This window comes from Caenorhabditis briggsae (genome assembly GCF_000004555.2).
Source record: "Caenorhabditis briggsae complete genome, chrI, whole genome shotgun sequence".
NCBI classification, from domain to species: domain Eukaryota; kingdom Metazoa; phylum Nematoda; class Chromadorea; order Rhabditida; family Rhabditidae; genus Caenorhabditis; species Caenorhabditis briggsae.
This window is the reverse complement of record NC_013489.2, coordinates 5,517,170-5,528,839: the sequence shown is the minus strand read 5'-3', so window position 1 is coordinate 5,528,839 and position 11,670 is coordinate 5,517,170. Positions and strand designations below refer to the sequence as shown.

The 11,670-nt window shown below is 37.9% G+C and overlaps 1 protein-coding gene across 1 annotated transcript; it reads left to right on the top strand.

The window, feature by feature from the left end:
- Window positions 1-10,144: 10,144 nt before the first annotated feature.
- Window positions 10,145-10,805, top strand: CBG03783 (the record flags this gene model as incomplete). Its single annotated transcript, XM_002639182.1, has 2 exons — window positions 10,145-10,559; window positions 10,606-10,805. The coding sequence occupies 2 exons, from the start codon at window positions 10,145-10,147 to the stop codon at window positions 10,803-10,805; spliced, it is 615 nt and encodes a 204-aa protein (XP_002639228.1).
- Window positions 10,806-11,670: the final 865 nt, after the last annotated feature.

The window sequence follows — 11,670 nt, the reverse complement described above, 5'->3', positions numbered from 1 at the left end:
TTCCATACAACCAGGAAAGATTGGCAGACCTTCTTTTGAAATGAGGAAATCATTTTGACCCGTTTTGTAAAAAGACAATTGCCCCATTAATTGTTTTATTAAGAAAACGGGGGAGGTAAAAAAAGGGAAGAAGGGAGAGAAGAAAAAGATGCTCGAGAATCAGAAGAAGTTATGATAACGGTCATTTTTGGATGAAGTTTCAGTTTTTCCATTGAAGATGGAGGGACATTAAAACTAAATTCCGTTCATTTATGCCCCTCGAGGAGCTGAACTTGTGGGCTCTCCTCTGGATGTGCCGCGAGGTTACCAGCTCAGCTACGGTGTGGCAAGTTGAGTTTTGATTTTACTTAAAAATCAAGAATTGTTGATGAGATTAAGCATTGGAGTTAATAAATGAATGTAAATATATATTATTTGTGTAGTTATCATCTAAAGAAGTTATTCAAAATAAATAGACAGAACATTTTAAACACTAATCTTTTCTGAAAACTCGAAATTTGAACAACTAACAGAAGTGGTATAAAATGATTATGTTATGCACTCACAAAACATAATTTCTTTGGGAAATCTTTCAGTTGTTCTGTCAAGACAAATACCGTAAAACCCGTAGTATGAGGACCCCTTTTTTTAAATGTGAGCCAAGTCTCGGTTCTAGTGAAAGATATAGAAAAGCGGTCAACTGATGAATTGTCATAATATCAGAAGCGTCAGTTGACAAACTTTTTTGATATCTTGCATTGGAATTGAGATAATTGAGCTCCATCGTGACAGTGTGGGGACCCTTCTATTACATGTTTTACGGAACATTGACTCCGAGTGAAGTTGATATTGACCAAATGGAGTGGCAGAATTTTTGAAAAATTAGGAACATCTTTCAGGCACCGGAAAAAGTGAAGAGACCTCCCAAATAGAAGACCGTATTCAAAAGTTTGGAAATTTTAATTTCTCAACATCCCCCATCGAAACTCAAATTCCAAATCATTCCGTTCCACTTTTTTAAAGAAACCAGTATTCCCTAAAATGTGACTCATTAACTTTTTGAATTCCCATTATGTTGATTTTCAGTATTCTCTCTGCTAACTTTCATGGATGGTACTGTCGGTAATATCAAAGAAAAAACGTTTTGCCTAATTTGGTAATTAAGAGTAATTACCCTCAACAAACTTCTTTCTTGAAGAAGAAATGACCAATAAAAATGAAAACTTTTGTGATAAGAAAAGCGAAATGATTATTGTTGAAAATGTAAGAGGAGGGGGGATTATGAATGGGTACAGAAGCAAAAACGGGGGAGAGTCTCATCGATAAATCTGGTCTCTTTCTGTTTGGTGCACTATTTATTGACGATGTTCTTCTCGCTGTTGATTATAACTGAGAGCAAATAAAAAGTTGGGGGATGGTAAGACGATCTCGAGGTTGCGCACAAATCAACAATTACTTGTTCACATCTCTCAACTACATTGCCTTCTTCGAATAGGAATTAGAAAGAGTATCAATCGGAGAAAAGAGCAAAAAGAGGAAGAGGTAGAGTGTAGACAGTCAGATTGGAGGAGTATCAGATTTCAATGTGTTCGAAAAAAAGGAATATCTCAATCAAAATCTGTCTCAAACCAGAGTACACAGGTAAAATGCACTTTACATTTCTGATTTAATTTAAAAAGAACTATAATGGTGAAAACCGATGTTTCAGAAGCATAAGTTCTCGAAAACCGTCTGTGGGCTAAAAATTGAAGTTCATCCAGGCATACAGAACCATTCAATTAGGCATACAAAAGGGTTTTTTTTTCGTTTATTTTTTAAAACCATTTTCAGAAGTTTGGAGCTCGACTGTAAAGTTTTCGATCGCCTTGGTGGGTGTTATACAGACCTGGTTTGAGTACTTTGAGGGCCCATACTCCGAGGGTACATCGAAAAAGGGTACATCACTCTTATAGGGTACATTGACTCAGAGGGTACATTGACTGATAGGGTACATCTGTGGAGGAGTCTGATAGGGTACATTTAAGCAACTCTCATAGGGTACATCGACGAAATACTCAAAGGGTACATCGAAAAAATCTGAAAGGGTACATTGGTCTGATTTCGCACAGTTTTCGAATGTTCGTAACTTAATGAGACGGACAAGTTTTATAACGAAGTTTCGGTCATTCATCGGATTATAAGCAACTTACTGATGCTCGGCGAGGTTTTGCAACGTGCTCCTCCTCAATCTTGAATAGTACGCGCTCATTTCTCGATCACTCAGGAACGCTATTTCAAAACAATTTTAGTAATTTACCCGCATTCTGAAAGCTTGAGCAGCGAGCTACACTTTTTTTTCTAGCCCAGGAAGATAAATAACTTCAAACAGATACAATGAAAGATACAATGTTCGTCCCTAAGTGATCGAGGAATGAGCGCTTACTATTCAAGATTGAGGAGGAGCACGTTGCAAAACCTCGCCGAGCATCAGTAAGTTGCTTATAATCCGATGAATGACCGAAACTTCGTTATAAAACTTGTCCGTCTCATTAAGTTACGAATATTCGAAAACTGTGCGAAATCAGACCAATGTACCCTTTCAGATTTTTTCGATGTACCCTTTCAGTATTTCGTCGATGTACCCTATGAGAGTTGCTTAAATGTACCCTATCAGACTCCTCCACAGATGTACCCTATCAGTCAATGTACCCTCTGAGTCAATGTACCCTATAAGAGTGATGTACCCTCAATGTACCCCTTTTTGATGTACCCCCGGAGTATGGGCCTACTTTGAGAACTTCACTAAATTGTTTGAAATTGTCGAGTTTTTCAGATATTTGCCGATTTCTGAAAGACGTCCCTTATGGCCCGTTTTTGCACTGAAAACGGTAAAAAACAGGTGTTTTTCAGTAATCGGCAAACATCTGTATATCTAATATCTAGGAATTTTTCTTTTTTGAAAGTGATCGGAAACTGGACAGCCGAGCTATAAAGTTCGGAAAATAGTCAAAATGGCAGGAAATCAACTGAAAAATACGCCTTTGTGTATCTTATTGAACGGTACTGTAGATAATAAAGTTCGATTGCTTTAAAGTCTGCATTCCTTTTGTTTAAGCGTTCGGACTATTGATCATAAAATTCAAATTCAGAACACAATAGTTTGATTTTCAAAATTTCGGGGTTTAAACTACAGAAGACTATTTTTAAGTATGTTAGATAATAGTTTATCTTTTCATTTCATGCTCTCTGGGTCCGATTCATTTTATAATTCGACTAGCTAGATGCAGTAATTATTTTCAAAACTGAACAAAAGTTTTAAGGGGAACTAACCATACTACCGTAATCACTTCGATCATAAATGTTTTCCTATTTTGGTTATCCTGCAATTGGGCTTTCAGAATTTGAACACCCAATTTTACCGCAACAACCACATCTCCAAAAAATTCAATTAATCAAAACAGCACGGAAAAAAGGGAATGGGGAGTCTCGAATCAAAAGTAATAAATCAAAGTGAGTCTTGATTGTGAAATGTCTTTGGGTTCTAAAGTGTCATCACCTCCTTTTCTCTTTTCTCCCGTTTTCCTGTCACCTTTTCATCAATTCCATTCGACTCCTGTCCCAATCAGAAATATTATTGAAATTCAGGAGAGTTTGGTAGAGAAACGAATCGGATAAGCAATTAAATTGAAACATTTGACAGACATTCTTTAAATTTTCTACGGAAGGGCATCGTCAAGAAAGATCGTATCTCTATTTCTACATCTCGAGTTATTTGAGGTATTGAACCAAATTTCGAATTCTCATTTTTCCCATTCTCAAATATAAATATTTTGAATGTTCTTCTCAAAATAAATCGTCTTTCTCTTTTGTCATCAAATAATCCCGAAGGCCTTGTTGAGCCCTCGGGTCTATTTTGGCGGCGAGACGATTCATTTATAAACATTTTAATTTCTTCGACCTACATAAACTGGCTCCAAAAGTGGTCCGAAAGAAAAGAAAAATAAGGGGAAGAAGAGTAGAAAGCAGTGGTAAAAGAAGAAGAAAACGAGGAGGGGTTCGAAATGATGAATGGATGAAATATTACAAATATGGACGACTACTTGGATTTTGGAAAAGATAGAAAAAGTCAGGATAGAAATGGAAATTTGAAGTAAAAAGGTCCTCCATATTGAGTTTTCTTTGAATTTGAAATTTATAGGTTTGCGGATTTGGAAGAAATATTGACAATGAGAAAATCTGAGATTTAGGTGCTCCTGGGCGATTATTGACTGAATGTGTTGCACCGCAAATAGAAATAGAGACAATGGAGGGATTCGATTAAATTAATCTTACGGTTTCCAACCCTGCAGTCATCGTACAAGCTCCGCTGATTTTTAAATAAGATTGTCAATATCTTATAGTGGTTGCCAGGAGACATAAGAAGCTCAGTTTTTAATGAATTTGTATTATTCAGAAAAATTAGCGGTTTCAGTTCGGTGTGCCCTTCAAAATTAAAACGAATGTTATTGAACGTAGTGAATAAAACATACTTGATCTCCATTACCCCAACTCCTATGTGCGATATCAAGCATCAACTGACCAAATACTCTTGATATTACAATAAATAATCCGTTGATAACTTTTTCAACACCTTTGACAGAATATTCGGCTCGAAGTTCAAAATTCGGGACCCTTCTACATTGTATTACAGGTATAACGGTATTTAATACAAAATGATAAATCTTATAGTCAACAACAAACATTTAAAAACTCCGCCACTTTTTTGAATTTGTTAATTAGCCCATATTTTTTAAAATGCCTGAAAAAAGAATCAAATTAAGTTTGGGGCACGAGGTTTAGGCCGAACCTCATTCTGAAGGAACTCTCCTTTATACATTTTACATTATCATGCTTTTAGCAATTCGACTCTTATTAATTCACAAGTCCTCAAACTTATTCCTCACCTACTCATAAAAATTGAAACGACAACTGCCAATCTAGAGCCATTTCCCGCAATCCTACAGTAACCCTCGCTCTACTCAAAACTAATGCGACCCCATTGAAATAAGAAAAAAAGGAAGTGGTTAGGGAATCTGTTGGGGGAAACAAAAACCATAGAAAAAATATATAAAAGTGATAAAGAATGGGGTGGCTCCGAAGGGGGCATTCGGTGTCAGAGGGTCCACCGGGGGCCAGGCGAAGACGAATCTTTTGGATGGGAAGAGGGACGATGGAGGAAGATAGAGATTGGGTCCGAAACAGAGGAAAAGAAGTTAGAACTCTCTGTTGGTGGAAAGTGAGAAGACACACAAGGAAAGAAGAAGCGGACCCCCATACCAACACCACCAGCAACAACACACCACAAATATGCGACTCTAGATGTAATTTATCATATGAGGCTCAAATCTGCTGAATTTGCTTTTCTTTCCGCCCTCCTGCCCCTTGCCTCTCTTCTTTCCTTTTCTCCTAACCCGTCGTTTTGTCTTTTCGCCTTTTTCTTCGTTCCATTTTACCAACAACTATATATTTGAGACAGAAGGCACCAGGAAAAAAGTAGAAGGAATAAGAAGATGATGCATTTGTTCGGGTTCCCAAACCCCTTCTTCCTTTTTATTTTCGGTCAATGCTCACAAAAGTTAGACAAATCGAGCAAGATTGGGACACTCTCCCTCCGGAAATATCATAAACAACCCAAAGACAACGAAGCTACCAAAGTTACTGTATCTTGGAAACAAATAAAGTTGTTCATTTTCCTTTCTTCAACAGAAGATGATTCGGAGTAATGAAAATGAACGGACCAAGTCACAAGATCCACTTTCAGAAATCGACAAGTTTAAAATTCCAAGAATATGGGATTCGAATCCAGGTTGCCAGAATGCTTTACTCCTAAAATTCGTGAGGTTTCAGGAGTGCAGGCATTTCTAAAACTCTAGTTAAACAGGATTTTCGTCATAAAATTCGAGAGTGGGCGGAGCTTAGGTCCGGTAGCGATATCCTTAAAGGAGCATGTATTTTTCGTAATTACTTTTTGGCCTACTTTTTCAGACTATTCGACAATTTTGTAAAAATGTTCAAAATCTAGTAAATTCGTCGAAAAAAAAGGAAAAAAAGCCAGCAAATAATTACGAAAAATGCATGCGCCTTTAAGGACTACTCTACAAGACCTAAGCTCCGCCCACCTTACACGCATTGAAATCAAACCAGAGTCACAAAATGAAATTTAAAAAAAACAGGATATTGAGTTAGGATCCCTGACAAGACCATTCTTCCTGATACTCTTTTGTAACAGCACTTACAAAATCTGAAACTACGATTTCTACATACAGTAACCCAATTCCCTTCCAAGACACATAAACTTTCTACAGTTTCATCCGGGAAAAATCTCAAAGAATAGAATAAAAAGGGGAACATCTCTCAAAATGTTCAAATGTCTTCTTCCATTTTCTTGTCCTCCTCTCAATCTATTTAATTTGGACACCGCAAAAGCTGGTTGGGAGCTCAGAAAAACGACAAATCGAAATCAACAAAGAAGAAAGAAAATGGGTGAGAATTGCATTCATTCGGTCCATTTCATTTCAATTTATTTTCTTGTCGCCTGCACCCACCGAAATAGGGATGAGATTGGAAGAAAATGGGAAATATATTTGGGTGAAATGAGAAAACATTGGAGATGAGGAGTCAATCAAACGTTAAAATAAAATAGAGGTCAAGAAACTTTCGAAGAAGAATAATGGGAATTACAGTAAGGGAGAAATTTATGTGATAAGCACACTACCGTAATACTAAAATTAATTATCGGTATCATGCTTGTATTTAAAAAATCGGAGCTATGGAAGAAAAACGCCGGTGGTCGTGGCCAAAGGTCCCGCAAACGACAACTACCGTAACCTAAAAACATTTTTGTTTTTCGGAATTTGTTATCTCAATCAATTTTTGTGCGGTTTCATTCGATTTTTTACAATCAATACTTTTAATTTTGCGACTTCTTTTGGGGAAAACACCAGGAAAATCAACGAAAATCAATTATAAACAAGAAAATGAATCCTGACGATGAATATAGGTTACTGTAGTTTTCGTTGTGGGACCGTTGGCCACGGCCATAAGCGTTTCGAAGAATAGACATAAGGTTTTTCTTTTACTAAAAGCCATATTTCCATGAAAACTTTGGATATAACTCGAAACAAAATGGGCGGATAAAAGTTGGATATAAAAAACTTTCTTTGAGTTTTCGAGCAGAAAAGAAACGAGAAGGCACGCGTCCTGCTCCTTGAAATTCGATCTCATATCCTTCATATTTATCAATCAATGTGTGGCTCATCATCTTCATCATCATCATCATCATCATCATCATCATCATCATCATCATCATCCCCATCGCCCTTCTTATCATGATCTCATGGAAGGGATCTCTCATCATATCAGAAAATATTACTTCTTTTTCTTCTTCTCCTCACCCCCCAGTGAACCGCCCGTTTCTCTAAATCTCTTCTTCTTGCATACTCTTGTCACGAAACAGGAGTTCGCGTTTTGTGAAATCAAGAAATAGATGATTTTGTTGCACAACGGGGGGAAGAAGAGTTCCGATTTCAGGGGAAATTTATATTATCCGTTCACCAACAAAACTGGGATTTTTGGAAATTCAGTTAACAGAATTCAGTAGAATTTCGATGTGCAGATGTATTGTATTAGGTTGGCGGGAAAGTCTTTGTCACTTTTTCAATAGTTTATTTCTCAAAGAAAAAATAACCGAATAATTAATTATATTGTCCATCATTATCAACAACATGTCTCCAACGTTCCCTCAATTTATGGATTCCATTGCGGTAGAATCCAGCCGGGCGTGAGGCAAAGTATTGTTTGAGTGCCGCTTCGACCGCTCCACGGGAATTGAAGCTTCTTCCTTCGAAGGCACGTGTCATATCGCCAAATAACCAATAGTCGGAAGGAGCAAGATCAGGAGAATACGGGGGGTGAGGGAGAACATTCCATCCATATCCCATCAGCTCCTGCTTCACTTGTTTCGAAACATGTGGGCGAGCGTTATCATGTTGATAGTACACTTTCTTGTCTTTCAGGGCCGAACGGTCGACTGCTTTCTTGAGGTTTCGTAGTTGAGTAGTGTAGAGGTCTCCAGTTATTGTTTTGCCCTCGGGCAGAAGTTCCCAGTAGATGGGGCCGTCCACTCCCCACCACACAGAGAGCATAACTTTTTTCGGATGAAGGTCGGGTTTGGGGACATCCAGTGGGCTCTCTCCTTCTCCAACCCACTGGGATTTCCTGTGGTGATTATCGTAGAAGACCCACTTCTCATCTCCGGTTATTAGCCGGTCCAGCCATCGATCGCCCGCGTGGAGAGTGAGAAGAGTAATCGAATCGTCGACTCGGCGGTCAAGGTTGGCTTGAGTCAGGTGATGAGGTATGAATCGACCAAAAAGTTTTCTCATTCCAAGAGACTTCAAACCTTCAAGGACTGTGCTATGGTGAACTCCGAATGTGACAGCTAGTTCACGGCTAGATTGAAATGGATCCGATTGCAATGCGTGCTTCAGCTTGTCCAAATCCAACTCACGGGGTCTCCCAGAGCGATCCTTTTCATCGAGCGAGAAGTCATCTTTTTCGAAACGATGGAACCAATTGCGAATAGTATTGTAGTGAGGGGCATGTGTGTTGTACACATTCTTCAAGAAAGTTTCCGAATCCTTCATCGTGGTGTGAGATAGGAAGAGGTAAATCAAAACATGTCTGATGTGAATAGCAGTGGGAACAAACATATCGTTTCAATTACAGATGAGGAGCAGGGAAGGAGATGGGGACTTGTTTATATGGAAGGTTCTTATCACCTTGTTATTCACTAAAGTCGATATCATACACAGCCTCCATATACGAGAACAGTGATTAAACAAACAGAGTGACAAAGACTTTCCCGCCAACCTATAGTTCCTAATGGTCATGATGATCACCAAACAGAAAATAAAAAAAATTTCATCCGAAAAAATTCAAAAAGGAAAGAAAGTGTAAATTTTGGAGAACTACATCGAATGGACACTGTAATCGAATTAGATCTTTTATTTGTTGAAAAATACATAATACATGACAATTGAAATTCAAAGGCTTGTTTTGAAGTGACTACATTCATTTATGAAATTCATTTCGAATTCCTAAAATTGTCCCTCTCATTTGGAATTCCATATCCTTTCTTGGATTCACCTTCCTTTACTCTTTTTTCATTGAAGGAAAGAAGTAAGGGTTTTTAAGATTTTCAGTGGCTCAATTTGGTTTTTGTAAGGGTTAAGTGCTGAAAATCTATTGGAAATTCTAAAAAATATGAATCAGAAGAATTAGGTTTCGACTATCCTTCTGAAATACAGGGTGGCGCATAATTACCCGGACTCAAGTTCTTTCTATCATAAAATTGGAGTGAAGAGTCACACTGGGCCCAAATTTTGAGAGCAACAATTCACATACCTCATCAGTAAACTCGCTAAATTTCTAACTAAATCATCAAATTTGAGATGAGTTATCGCTTGTCAAAGTTGCTTCATCTCATGAAAATTAGTCTTGGGAGGCACACTGCCTTTCTGTATTATAGCTCAACTTTGCCTAGCCCTAAAAACTGTAGGAATGATAGTGAGTGGCTGAAATTTTTTGAGTGCCAAAACCAACTCTTCAATAATCAGCTGTGAAATTTTCAGATTGCAAAATTTTTGTTTTTTTGAGATAAATTGATCTAACGGCCTAAAATTTAAGCTTTTTTGTCCTTGCGATGTTAATATTCTGTTAAATTCGCATCGAAAACATTGATGAATATTTCTGGCCCTGTCAACGCATTATTATGGAAATTCGGTTGAAAAGGCAAATTTAAATCGAATTCCAAGCAAATATGTAGGCTCGAAATAGGAAAATGTAGCACAGAGTTACATCGATACAAATCAGAAAAAACGGTCGTGCGAGAAATATCGCGTCGATCATCTTTGGGCTATCATAAAAATACTAAGACCCACGGCCCCAATTTTCACAGCCTCGCATCTTGATACCGAAGCATAAAATTACGACGTGAATTCTGTAAAAACACCAATCTCAAAAGATCAGTGTTCTCCACATTCTTAATACGTTTATTCTGAGTTTTATTCTGCGATCGTGTGTATTCGGTAAGCAATATTTCTCCTGCAAATAACTCCACTAAAAGTTTACAAATTCAGAAAGAAACATGGCGGAGAACAGTGACACACTTCTACAACTCGCTCAACTTGGCTACAGTATGATCGCACCAATTGTGCTCACCGGGTACACCCTTTCTCAATGTGGTGGAAAGAAGAAGAAGGGCGGTGCAGCATCGGCTGGTGGAGCAGAAGAGAAATCTGGAGGTGGTGCATCGCAGAAGAGTGAAAAGAAGAATGACGATAAACCAGCAGGAGGAACTGAGAAACCAGGTGAAGCTGGTCCAAAAGCACCGACGGATAAGAATGCGGTAGCTGGAACACATGACCCAAATTATCAAACTCTTGCTAATGTTGACGGAAATGTGTTCCAAGAGAAGGGAGCTGCTGGTGGAGCTGCTCCAGCGGCAGGAGGAGCTGCTCCAGCTGCAGGAGCACCTAAGCCTGGAGGTCCTGGAATGGCTGGTAATTGTTTTATTTCTTTTCCATTTTTCAATTTCTTCACTCTCAGCTACACATGATCCAAACTACCAAACTTTGGCTGGAATCGGAAATGATTGCTTTGACAAGAAAGACGGTGGTGCTAAACCGGCTGCAGGTGGTGCTGCTCCAGCGGCTCCAAAGCCGGGAGGTCCTGGAATGGCTGCAACTCATGACCCGAACTATCAAACGCTGGCTGGAATCGGAAACGATTGTTTCCAGAAGAAGTAGAATAAAGAGACAACAAGGGAAAAGAAGAGCTGGTTCAGCAATTATCAATATTGATCTTGTTGTGATTGTTCGAAATAAAGCTTTCTGTTTCCAAAATAATTTTCATGTTTTTTAAACTAATATCCGTGCTATGATCCTGTCCAGAATGTCTTTTTTGAGAAACGGAATCCGGAATTCAATATTTTTTTATTATAAAAAAGGGGTGGAGNNACNGCGAGCTTATTTGTTACACTGAAACAGTTCCACAGCGCAAACAATCAAATGACCTATTCCGGTAAGAATTGTTCTGAAATGAACGTATAGAAACATCGGGATTTTGTCTTGAGCGATTATCCATGTCCTTCTTTTCAGATCTACCAGCACTCTGGTAAGAAGAAGGTTGATATTACACTTTATACTGTGCCAATAAACAATACCAGTTATAATTATGCATTTCAGAGAAAATTGTAAGATTCCTTTCTGCCTACAGTAACCCTTTTCATTTTCGAATGTTTTCTCCTACAGTAATCCTTTTCATTTTTGAATGTTTTCTTCTACAGTAATCCTTTACATTTTTGAATGTTTTCCCCTACAGTAATCCTTTTCATTTTTGAATGTTTTCTTCTACAGTAATCCTTTTCATTTTTGAATGTTTTCCCCTACAGTAATCCTTTTCATTTTTGAATGTTTTCTTCTACAGTAATCCTTTTCATTTTTGAATGTTTTCCTCTATAGTAATCTTTTTCATTTTCGAATATTTCGCCCTACAGTAACCCTTCTCATTATTCAACACTTTTCCCTATAGTAATCCATTAAATTTTATAAAAAATGTTCCCAACAGTAGTCTTTTTCATTTTCGAAAATCTTCTACAGTAATACTTCTCAA